The sequence below is a fragment of the Neltuma alba genome, unplaced genomic scaffold, assembly GCF_004799145.2.
Source record: "Neltuma alba isolate B1F8T4 unplaced genomic scaffold, ASM479914v2 tig00001146_pilon, whole genome shotgun sequence".
NCBI lineage: Eukaryota > Viridiplantae > Streptophyta > Magnoliopsida > Fabales > Fabaceae > Neltuma > Neltuma alba.
In genome coordinates this window covers 64,927-78,001 of record NW_021632352.1, presented here as the reverse complement: position 1 = coordinate 78,001, position 13,075 = coordinate 64,927, and the positions used below count along the sequence as shown (strand labels likewise).

The window sequence follows — 13,075 nt, the reverse complement described above, 5'->3', positions numbered from 1 at the left end:
ACATTTTCACCAGTGGCACGATTCGAAACTGTTAGATTACTTCTAGCAGTGGCAGCTCAGCTCAAATGGAAAGTATATCAACTTGATGAGTCAGCGTTTCTGAATGGAGAACTAGAAGAAGATGTCTATGTAGAGCAACCAGAAGGTTTTGTGATTCAGGGAGAAGAAGAGAAAGTCTACAAGCTGAAGAAGGCTCTCTATGGCTTAAAACAAGCCCCCCGAGCATGGTACAGCAAAGTTGATGCTTATTTCCAGCAGAACAAATTTTTCAGAAGTGAAAATGAGCCTACGCTGTATGTAAAAAGGCAAGGTACATCAGATTTCATTATAGTCTGTTTGTATGTTGATGATATAATATATATATATGAGCTCAAGTACTTCACTGTTAGAAGAATTTAAAGCCAATATGATGAGCAAGTTTGAGATGACTGATCTAGGCTTGCTGCATTACTATTTGGGGTTAGAAATTAAGCAAGATGAAGCTGGAATTTTTGTGTGCCAAAAGAAATATGCTGCTGATTTGTTGAAACGGTTTAGCATGTCAGATTGCAAGAAAAAGGTTACTCCCATGAATGTTAAGCAGAAGTTACAAGAAGATGATGGAGCTCCAAAAGCAAATCCAAACCAGTATAGAAGTCTGGTTGGGGGTTTGATATACCTGACACACACAAGGCCAGATATCTCATTTTCGTTAGGTGCAGTGTCAAGGTATATGAGTAATCCTTCAATGAAGCATTATGGTGCAGCTAAGAGAATTCTAAGGTACATTGCTGGTACATTGAATTATGGAATTTGGTACACTCATTCAGATCAATTCAAACTGGTTGGGTTCACTGATAGTGACTGGGCAAGCTCTCTAGATGACCGAAAAAGTACTTCTGGTAATGTATTTGGCTTGGGGACAGGAGCAATCACATGGATGTCCAAGAAACAAGCCACTGTTGCACTGTCAACGGTAGAGGCTGAGTACATTGCAGCTACTGCAGCAGCTTGTCAATGTATTTGGCTTAGAAGAGTACTAGAAGATGCACAACAGAAGCAACTTGAAGGAACTAAGCTCTACTGTGATAATAAATCAACTATTATCATGGCAAAAAACCCAGCATTTCATGGAAGAACAAAACATATAGAGCTGAGGCATCATTTTATTAGGGAATTAGTGGCCAAGGGAGAAATTGTCCTGAAGTTTTGCAACACTGAAAGTCAAGTGTCAGATATTTTCACTAAGGCACTATCTGGTAAAAGACACATGTATCTCAGAAATCTGCTTGGTGTGTGCGACTTTGAATCAAGGGGGAGTATTGGAAGACTGATTCAAAAGTTAGTCACAGAGATATCCGCCGAAGCTTGAGGAGCAAGAAGTGGGCACCGATAAAATAGGAATCCATGATGTTAGTGGTTATTTTCCTTTGTTTTTTTAATTATCATTTATTTCAATTTGCTGTAACTGAATATGTTATAAATTCAGTATTGTACGCATCAGAAATTTGAGGAAATTATTAGTTTTGCTTCTCTACAGTTTCTCTCTCTCGTTGGCCTTGCATCTCGCTGTGTGTTTTTTTTCCAGTGTTCATTCCCCCATAAAAACCATCAATCCCTTAGTGGACTGATTCAACCTTGTAGTATATCTTGCAGCCCTTAGACCGGTCTCCCCTCATTCATGCCTTCCTTCAAGGCCTATTCTTTTGGATATCCTTGTTCCCTTCTTTCCTGGAACATCCTTTTCTTTTGATTGATGGGACTTCTGTCTGAAATCCCTTGACCTAACCTCTCCTTGACTTGCCGCAGCCAAGTCTTCCCCAACCTCTCCTGATGTTCTTGGTGAGCTAGCCTGTCATCCACCGCCCCAACTGTGATGGTCCCCTTCGGCTAGTTCTTTCACAAGTGACCCTGTCTTCCATCTGCTTCTTCCTCCTAGAGGTTTGGTCCCCCTAGCCAAGTGGTTCTGTCTTTCTTCTAGTAGGTACTCTAGAGGTCTTCAACCCCATGTTCCACAGATGGACAGCCGGGCCTATACCTCATAGAACAGAAATCCTGTTTAGGAAGCTAGCGCCATCTATCTGTCAGCAAAAACCCCCTTTTTTCAATTATATAAAACCATTCCATTGGTTGGAAGATACTGGTACGCCGATACCAATCCTATCACCAAGAAATGTGTTTGATTCAATAGTCCTAATGATGGCCTGAAGTTGAGTGGAAGTGAAAGCCATTGCTTCATCTAAGATTTCTTCTCCATGAATACTCAGATGAGCAGCTTCGTATAAATTCAGCATTCCTTCCATATCGTTGCTAACTCTTTCACTAAACTTTCCTTCTCCATCTTTGAACTTACTAAATACATCTGGTTTGCGCATAAATATTCACAATAAATGGTTACGATTTTAAAACATTTCATGATTTAAGTCATTTGATGTAACTTTTCTACTCAGTCATGACACACACACACACACACCAGGTGAAATGAGATATCCATCTTGCCTCAATAATCTGAAAAGCAAAGCAAGAGAGCATAGATCTGAGTCATGAATTAATTGGCCATTTTGAACGTAGTGCTTGTGAGTTTGTTGCAACATTTCTGCAATTTCACTTTCAAAATGATATCTCAGACCCAGGCGTTGAATTGAATCAATCAATTCAACTTTTGAGATTGAGGGCTTCTCATGGGTAGGAACAAGCATCTTCCTCACTTCCTATTTCAGAGTTTCGACGTGTTGCACTGTTTCACTATGATTAACTTCCTGTATGCCGGTAGTGTCAGAAGAAAAAATCCATCAACATGCGCCAAGACGTAAAAAAAATGGAAAGAGTAATCATAAGAGCACTTAATAACATCATTAGAGGATCTTAAAAATTAATATTTACTTCTAAGCCCAAACAGCAAAAGAATAAAAAAAGATGTTAAAACATAAAAGTAAGTGATGTAATTAAGTGAGCTAGCAAGAGAGAAGCTCAAAGCTTCAGTATTAATTGATCATAAAATGTTGAGAGAAGATATACTGTAATATGATTTGAAGAATTCAAATATCTGGGCCGTAAGATTAATTTCCCGCACATGCACCATCATTATATATGTACTGATCAGAAAGAAAGAAAGAAAGGAGGCATGGATATAAAGAGGAAAGTAGAAGAATTAGCAAGAAAAAATTAAAGCAGTAAATTATATATACGGAAGAGTGAGAGTGACAGGCATATTGAAGGGGATGGTCGGTCCAAATAGAAGGATGAAATTCTGCAGAATGTCTTCTGATGTGGGACTCATTGGCGTGTTTTGTTGAAGCAGGAGGAACAAAAACTAATGTTGAAGCAGCAATAGAAGACATTCTGTATCCCTCTTCTGCTTCAACTACGGGTTTTCATGGCAGAACAAAGCTTGCTTGTGTGGGTCTTATATAGAAAACCTTTTCCTTTCTTACTTAAATTAGCGTGACGTAAAATTATAAACAGGGTAGAATATGCGGTTTTCTACCTACAGGAAAATTTTCATACTGCTAGGCTGTAAAATTATTAACTAGTTAAAAATTTTAATAACTTTTTTGTCATTATTCATCTAATAGAAGGAAAATCACATATATACCTATCATACACACATAAAGGGCTGAACTCGCAACACCGCACCTAAGAAATACTCCTATAGTCTTTAATATAAGACCTATTTAATTAATTTAATTAAATTAATAAAGTTAGATAAGGTAATTAATTATTAAAAATGACATGTTTTTCCTAAAATACTATAATCATCTTCTTTAATATCCTCTTTCCCTCTTCTATTTAATCATGGTTTAGGGAGTATCAATAGAGATAATTTAGAAAAAATTGATAAATATGATAAATAGATCTTATATTTATGACTAAAATCAATTCAATAATTAGGTTCTATATTAATGACCAGATAAGTACTTAAGAGGTGCTTAGTGTTATTAGGTTTGGAAGTCTGGACGAAAAACTCCAAGAACTAAATTATAAGAGACTTTTCTAAAATTTAAGCTGTTTTTAAATAACTCTTTTATCCCTAATATTTGACTAAAAAACCCCTTAAATTCAAAATTTTTCCAAATATCCCCTATTTCTTAATCAGTTTATTATTTCACCATACAATATATAACATACTATTGGTCATGCATATCTCCTTTGAATTTTATTTATTTGTGTAGGTAACCCATTTAAATGTTAGTTTATATGTAGATAATTTCCCTTAACTTTTCTAAATTGTGAAGATAAACCCGCTATTACTCCCATTCCAATCCATTGATAAAACAACAAAGAAATTACAACTATAATAAAAGCACTATTGACCAAGCTTGGCAAGCAAGCACACGACGCATTAATTGAGCCTACCAAATTACCAGACTAGTTCAATTGGTTCGGAACCTCTTCTCTTCTTTTCCCATCCTTTTTCCTCTCTTTTTTTTCCAATTATTGGATTAATATTTTAAAGGTTGAGATTTAAATCTTTTTAAACTATCATTAAAATATTAAATTAAAAAATAAATAAATAATAAATTACAAACTCTATTAAAATTTAATTCTAATTATTTGCAAATGCATTAAATATTTTTAAAAAATTTGTGAATAGTTTATAAAAATTAAAATCTAAACTATTGAAATATGTTAATCTAATGGTTAGAGGGGGAAAAAAAAAGAGAGGAGGAAAGAGGATGAAAATGGAAGAGAAGAGATTCTGAACGGCTAATTCAACACACTATAGTAGTAATAAGAGTGATTTCAAAGAATTGCTATAACTAACATGACATTGTTATCTAAGTATACATAGAAAAACAATTTAAACTAGTTGAAATGTTGAGTTCTCTAACTTTTGTTGACTCTTTGACCATTTTAAAAAACTTGGTCAGTATTTATACTACTCCTTTACTCCTAATATATGATCTAATTGTTTAGTTAATCTTGATCCTAAATATAAGACCTTTTTTATATTTATTATTTTTTTTAAATTATCTCTATTGATACTCTCTCAATCATAATCATGTAGGAGAGGGAGGGAGGATATTAAGGAAGATGATTATAATATTTAAAAAAAAGTCATATTCTTTATAGTTAACTAATTTACCTAACTTAATCTAATCAAATTAGTTAAATAGATTTTATATTAAAAACCAGATGAATATCTATTAATATAAATTTAAGTAGGGTGATATATTATTTTAATCTGAGACCACAGAATTGGAATTAGAGACTGTCCATTATCATTCTACCCAACAATGCTTGGCCATACCCCACCTCCCTTGTTGTGTTCGATTGTCTTTATTTCAAATAGAACCAAACACACCATATATGTTTTTGGATTTTGTATGATCAACAAACTGATTGATCTATACATATTTTATTATTTGATTTTTGCAGCCTTTTACAGTTTTATTGGTTGATTAGCTCTTTTTCATGGACCCCCAAAGCGATTTGACTTCCACGTTTATAACTTTATCAAACACAACGGTTTATGTTTACCTCTATATGTGCTTCTCTTGTTTTATACACACACATACAGTATTTTATGTCCTAAACATAAAACCTCATTTATATATGATACTATTCATCATTTCATCTAAAAGAACATAAAACAAAAACAAAACAAAACATGCCAAGGCTAAGGATTCAAATAACCTTGGCCATAAGTTTAATTTCTCATCCACACACACAGTCATTATATATGTATACAGTATACCTAAGAAGAAAGAAAGCATGAATATATATACACGCACATAGAGGAAAGCAGAAGAATTAGCAAGATCAATAACTTAAAGCAGCGAAATACATATAGAGAAGAGTGAGAGTAAATATTGAAGGACATGATCGGTGCGAATAAAAGGATGAAACAGTTTAAACTAATTTAAATATTGATTTATCTAATTTCTTTTGACTCTTTATCAAGTCTGTATAAATTTAAGTAGGATCACATATTTTAATTTGAGAACAGCAATAATTAGAGAGAATTTTGTGTTCATTATTGTTCAACCCAATAATTCTTGATCCCACCCTCTCTTTTGTTGGCGCCAATTTTCTCTACATTATTATGTTTTTTAGAAAAAAATTAAAAGAACACGTACCAACAATTTAAGTTTGTAAGTAAAATCAAAATTTGCAAGACAACATCATGTAATCTGTAAATTATGATTTTAGAAATGATTTTATAGTATAAAAAATAAACATGTGGAGACATTTTTGCAACCTTTTATTGGTTAATATAGACCTTTTTACATATACCGACAGCGACTTGATTTTCCCAGTGCACTCAATAAAGCTGTCTGATTCTGACCTTTTATTTTGTTTACCAGCCACTCTTCTCATGACACGTGGTGAAGCGTCGCATCCGGATTCTTCCGCCACAAGCAGTTTTAACTCATTACTTACTCTTCCGTCTGCATTTTTTCAGTCAAAAATTTTTTTTATATAAATATATAATTTTATTTTTTATTTATTATTGTGTTAATTTTATTTACATAAGATATAATTTATATCAAATATAGATAAAATTGAAATGTTGTTAAGTTTTTTAAAAAATTTAATAAAATTTAAAGTTTTTTTTAATTTATGTTTGAAATGACTTATAAATATAACCAAAAAATATTTTGATATTTGATATTTTTAAAAGTGTAATTTTATTTCTTGAGTTAAAATAAAATCAAAATAAAGTATGAATAAAATTAAATAAAAAATATGAGTAAAATTGTACCATTAAAGAAGTCAAGGATAGAATTGTATATGAGAAATAAAATAGGAGATAAAATTACTTTTTTTTAATCCATTTTTATATATTTTGTATTTTTTGTCAATATCATATTTAAATAATAGGATTAGAAGTATGACATCGGAAAGAAAGTGACAAATAGCATAACAATAAGAATATATTGCTTTTTTTTTTTTTTACTCGTTCGATAAATCATATCCCCACACTTCAATTATAATTAGGACCGGAGGTAGTGGTGACTAACGCTCGCCTAATGAATTTGTGGCTATGAGGGGGAAGAAACTTGTCGGTGATAATAATGATGACCGGCGAGAAAAAGATACAAGAAAATTAGTGAAACAACTATTCATGCCTCAAAACAAAATAAGAAAGCCGCACAGAACCTCAAATTCATAAACAAACGTGATTCGACAATAGCTAGGAATATATCCATATTACCCACAAACTTGACATACACAACAAATTCAAATAACAAGTCTTATAGTTTACAGCTAAGATTCTTGTTTGCAACTATCTAAATTGGTATTTACAACTCATTTTTTTAAGAAATAAATTGAATTATATCTGTCGTTAAATTGATTTTTTTAAGACCTAATTATCAATCTTCTTAAAAGTTGGTAATGTTAGGTTGATTTATTAGCATCCACCGCATAAAGAGTAAGACAACGTTTTCAGATTTTTCTTATTTAAAGAAAATTAAAAACCGATCCCGAATGAATAAATTAATTATACAGAAATTAAAATCGTATTTAAAGTCATTTAGGAAAATTCCATTTCACCTTGACAAATTCAACAAATTTCTAATTGGTCCATGAACTCAACTTTAATTTTAGATATGTAAATATTAGACTTTTAAATTATTAAATTGGTTTGACCAAAAACAGATTATTAAATTGGACTTGTAAGTTACAAAGTTGGACTTTTTAATTTATAAATCTATCTTGTAATTGAATGACAACATATGTTTATTAACAAATGCAACTTTGTTACATTTTGTTGTTGTGAATAACTAAATTCAGCTTGTCAGACATATGGATGTTCAACTTGTCCCATCCCTATCTCAATCAATTCATGATAGGACAGGATGAAATAGTAACCAGAACAGGACGAGATGTGAGATGAGGTTATCCTATCATGTTCCATCTACGTTTTTTTAAAAAAATATTTATTAATAATAATGATTAGATTATTTAATTCACTTATTAGTAATAATTAATATTTATAGTGATTTTCAATTCTTGAGTTGTAATATCATCTCAACAAAATTTTCTTCCTCAATAAAATAAGTCATAAAGCCATTATATTATACAATGTTTCTTTTACAGTATTATTTTTACTTTTTTTATATTATATAATTGAGCTTTTTACATATTTTTTTAATAATATTTTTATTTTTAGAAGCTAAATAAAAAACAAACATTATAACATAAAAAAATTGATACCTAAAATTACAATGTTTAAAAAAAAACAAAATGAGACAATCTCATGATGGGACACGAGATGAAAATTTTGCCCTATCCCGTCCCTATTTACCAAAACAAGACTAGGACAAGCCTTGGTCACACAAACCTACTAATTAAACAATGCAAATTTAATGCAAAGGTACTTCTATTATGAATACTTATGTTTTTTTTATACAATCTATTATGAATAATTAATACGCATTTGTAAATTGCTAAATTAAACTTATTAATTCATCACACCATTTTAGGAGAGGTGCCGCGTAAATATATGAAAGTTCCATAACTCATAAAGCCCTAACACAAGTCGAATACAGCGCAGGTTTAGATTCATTTGGAGATAGTCCAAATCTGTAATACTAGTTATTGTCGTGGAAAGGAAATGCATGTGATCTTGATTATTTTTAGCAGAATTATGAAAGCATGCCTTATTAGCACTACTTAAAGTTTGATTTATTGTGTCAATTTTTTTTTAAACATCTCATATATTGCACGTGAGAATCTGTTAGTTAAGAAATAATTTTTCAGCCACTAATTTATATTTTCTAATTTATGCATGTTATTAATCTATTTGAAAACGCATAATTTATACAGCAAACATCAACATACTTTTATGCATCAATATTTCATATATAATAAAAATATTAACACATATTTATCAATACAAAAAACGCGTTTTTCAATTTAGAGTTTTTAACACGATAAATAAAACCGATGGAAGCGAAATTTGAGGAATTATTTTTCAATCACTCAAATATTCAATAAATGTATGACGTGTTTAAATCCAAAAGCCATGTGACTGGTCAACACTCGCAAGGATTTGTAGTATTATGGAAGATTCTTTAACGTGATAATACTTTTTTATTCATCCCTCAAACAAAGAGAACAACAAACAAACTTCAATTCATAAACAAACACAGTAATCAATAACAGCATAGTTGGATAACCTAGCTAGGAAGTAGCTAGAAATACATCCACATCACTATTACACGTGGCAACCCAACAAATTCAAATGACAAGTCCTAAATATAAAATATATAAAGCTGCGTCACGGCTCAATGGGCATGGGGTTCAAGAGGAGCTGGACGACATATTGTTTGAGAGACTTGCCATTGGTAAATCTGTCTTCTTGATTTTCATAGACAACCTCAATCCCTTGGGCAAAATTGAGGACAAAACCGAGCACGGACTTTGGAACACCATGTGGATTGTTCAGGCACTCCTCATTAATATCCTTCCAATAATTTTTGATGTCTTCATCGAGTATTTTATAGGCTTCTTCTTCTGAAATTCCATACTGCTTCATGCAACACTCCACTCCTGAAGCAACATGCCCTCTCTCCTGCTCAAACTACATGTCCATGCAAAAAAAAAAAAGGTAAAACTACTTGTATTTTTTTCTTCTAAAATATAAGGATTATATATATGCTTTATGACATTACTATTAATCTAAAATATAAGGATACATAAAAAGAACAATAGTTTATATACTTACGGGCAAAATTTTGAAGTCTTTATGGCCGCAAAAATTTGGTAATTGAATCTTTTTTCAAATCATGCCCCTCCTTGATTGCAACAAACCGTTGGCATGCCTTTTTTTTTTTTGGGAAAACATTTTATTGTAATCTTTAATTTTAGTGAAGGACGAGATTAGAACGTCATATCTTTTCTATAAATTTAAAGATATCAATAACCACTTCTTCATAACCATAAAATTAATTAATTTTGCCCTATAATTAAGACTAAAAGAACCATTTCATTTGAAACGTCAAAATTAATTGACATGGCTAGAATCCTTGGTGTCTTAAGTTGTACCTTATGAGAGGCCATGTCATCCATGAGTCTGGCAATAAGTGAGCCAGCCCTAACTATTTTTGGATTTGTGGAAATCCAATCAAACACGTCTTTAGTTGCAAGATTTCCAAGGCCCAGAAATGTAGTTATCTGAAGTGGGAAAGTAGCAGATACAACTCCATTATCCTTGTACTCCTCATAACTTGGAATATAGTTTTCATTGCACCATTTTGCTTCCATCAAGTATGCCTTCGTCAGGTTATAAAACTACACCCAGAAACATGTAATTAACTTCTGAGTTCCAAATCGAATAAAATATAACATCCTTCGAGATCACTTATAGCGTACCGCTTGTTTAACATGTGGGATCACAAAATTTGACGTTCCTTCTTCTGCAGTCACCATTTCCATTTCATTGCATAGTACCGCAACTGCTTCAAACACCACTTTCATGCACTCTGGAAGAGATTCAATTGGACTTGTATCCCATCTGATAATCAAATAATAAACAGAATTTGTCAGTCATGTATAAGATTCAAGAATCAGTGGCAAGATTGTTAAATGGTCCTATAATATATATATATATATATATATATCTATGATTAATTAAACCTGTGGAAGGCCTCTGTGAAGAGTTCAAGTTCTTCAAGTGTGCCATAGGCATCATAAGTATCGTCAAGAAGACAGAAAATGGCAACCATTTTGCCAACTAGCATCCTTGCTGTGCTAAATTGAGGCTCATAGGACAAGGCTAAAGACCAAAAGTAGGCCTCCACCAACCTATCTCTAGCATAAGGGACCTTTCTCACAAACTCTGATCCTTCCCACCACCTGTAATACAAATTAAGAATGGTGTTTATTGTTATATCCTACAAGTCATTACTATTTAAGATAACATAACACTTCACTTACTCGGTGATATTGCCAATTTCTTTTTGATGCAGTTGCTGCAGCATATTGAAATCTAGTTTTGCAAAGTTGAGCAAAATTTTGTCATTTTGGGAAGTATCTTGTTGCTGATAGAAAGACATGTAATGCTTTGCCTCTAGCCTACGCAATCTCTTGTGCAGAGGCTGACTTAAACGATGGTTGACATGTGCATGGAGACAAGGGCTCAGCTGGTTGTTATCTATGAGAGATTTCAGGTAAGTGTAAGTGAAATGAAGAGCTTCCTCCAGTATGCTCTCTCCGTGAACCTCAAATTGTGCAGCTTCATACAAGGCCAGCATTCCTTTCACGTCATCTTCGGTAAGATTTTCATTATCAAGCTTTCCCTTGATGCCCTTGAATCTCTCAAACACATCTTGTTCATATGTATGTATATACCAATTAGTGAAAGCGCTTTAAAAGAGAAAAGTAACTCTTCTTATTAAACAACGCAAATATAATAGTGACAAAGTCTGAACATACCAGATGAAACGGGATATCCATGTTGCCTCAGCAACCGAAAGAGTAAAGCCACAAAGTGAAGATTATCACCGCCATCCTGCCTAATAACATTGCTGTTGCTGGTATAAATACTGTGAATCCTTGCCAATGCTTCTTCAATTTCATGTTCGAAGTGGTAGGAAACTCCCAAACGTTGGACCCAGTCAATGAACTCTAGCTTTTCTAAAGGACTCTGATCGTTGGAAGATATAACCTTCTTTAACTTCTCTTTCTGTATCTTATGTTCCACATTGTCATCAACTTCCTGAAAAAATCCCAAACAAGCATGTAATTTTCATATCCTAGCCTACACAGATAGGTAATTTTAATACATGTTTAATTTAAAAAGAAACAAACAAGCTAGCTAGAATGTTCGATCAATATATGTTGCATATAATTATATATATATATATATATATGTATATATATAGTATACCTTAGATCTTGAAGCATATTGAAGAAACATATTGCCCCAGATGTTTGGAGTAAAATTGGCACATCTTCTTGTGTTGTCACGATGAGATGCTGCAACAGACATGGCTTCTAGTTTTGGAACGTACGTAATGCGTTTTTGATGGGAAGCTCCTGGTACGTATTGAATCAATTTATAGAGGATTTCATTCATCGAGTCTACTTTCCTGTGGGGTTAGGTGGGGCCTAAGCCATGACTGTACATGAAGTTGCATGGTAAAAATGGATGGGCAGAACAATTTTGAAAGTTAAGCGTACTACGTTTAATTAAGTTGCGGCTTTTTCTAGAAATCGTTGAGACATTAAATACTTCCATTCATGTCGGGGAAATAATTTTCCAATTCAGAATAAGAATGAAGCGTGGTTAAGTTGATCAAACTAAGGGGTTAATTAATTGTTAGTCTCAAGCAGAAGTAATTGCCATAAATTAATAAGTGTGATCAAATTTAACTCTTCGTCATTAACAAACGGGTACCTCCAACTTCCAACTTCTAACTAAATCAAATTAATCAAACCATGTTCATTTTTATAGAAATAAATTTGGGAAATGAAGTCAAAGAGTATTATTCAAATGAAGGATACATGATATGACTTTTGAGGATCTTAACTTTCTTTGGGAAATTTCTCCCTTCCCTAGTGCCTTGAAGGATCTCATTTGAATAATAAATCATGTTTCACAAGCATCAATTGATTTTTCTTCTTTCAATTCAATTGTTCAGGTTCACCTTCAAAATGATATTACAAATGAACCCAAGCCTTGAATTGAATCAATCAATGCGTGGAGATCAACGCATGGTACTTGCTTACGTATTGTATTTGTAGAAATGTCATCACAAGAATTTTCATATTAACATCGCAAGTCATAGACATTTTTGTCATAATATAGTCGTACTAACTTAACTTTTGTTGTTTACTGTGTATTTTCTATTCTGTTGAAAGGATAAATGCTTCCCATTTTTATATCTATTTTTATGCATTCAACTACTTGTAATATTTAATTCATTTTTGTGTGCATTAAGGCATTGTTATAAAATGCGCGCATCGAATTTTCGCTGGGTACCAGAGACATGGATAAATCTTCTTCTCAATAACCATAAAAATTTAGATGAGAGGGTCAATAAAGTAGTCTCTTAATTATATATTTATGGCTGAAACTCAACTATTCCATATTGGCCCAGTCTCGACCATGGCAAAATAACAAGTCTTATATATATAAAATATA

The 13,075-nt window shown here is 32.5% G+C and overlaps 1 protein-coding gene and 1 long non-coding RNA gene across 2 annotated transcripts; both read right to left on the bottom strand.

Moving 5' to 3' along the window:
- Positions 1 to 2,163: 2,163 nt before the first annotated feature.
- Positions 2,164 to 3,191, bottom strand: LOC114751764 (uncharacterized). Its single transcript, XR_003740773.1, has 3 exons — positions 3,168 to 3,191; positions 2,453 to 2,738; positions 2,164 to 2,341 (listed from the first exon to the last, which is right to left on the bottom strand). It is a non-coding gene; the product is annotated as an uncharacterized LOC114751764 (long non-coding RNA).
- Positions 3,192 to 9,208: 6,017 nt separating this feature from the next.
- LOC114751848 (probable terpene synthase 2) lies at positions 9,209 to 11,920 on the bottom strand. The gene is made up of 7 exons (XM_028940539.1): positions 11,819 to 11,920; positions 11,365 to 11,647; positions 10,867 to 11,257; positions 10,567 to 10,785; positions 10,303 to 10,444; positions 9,976 to 10,221; positions 9,209 to 9,511 (listed from the first exon to the last, which is right to left on the bottom strand). The coding sequence occupies exons 1-7, from the start codon at positions 11,918 to 11,920 to the stop codon at positions 9,209 to 9,211; spliced, it is 1,686 nt and encodes a 561-aa protein (XP_028796372.1).
- Positions 11,921 to 13,075: the final 1,155 nt, after the last annotated feature.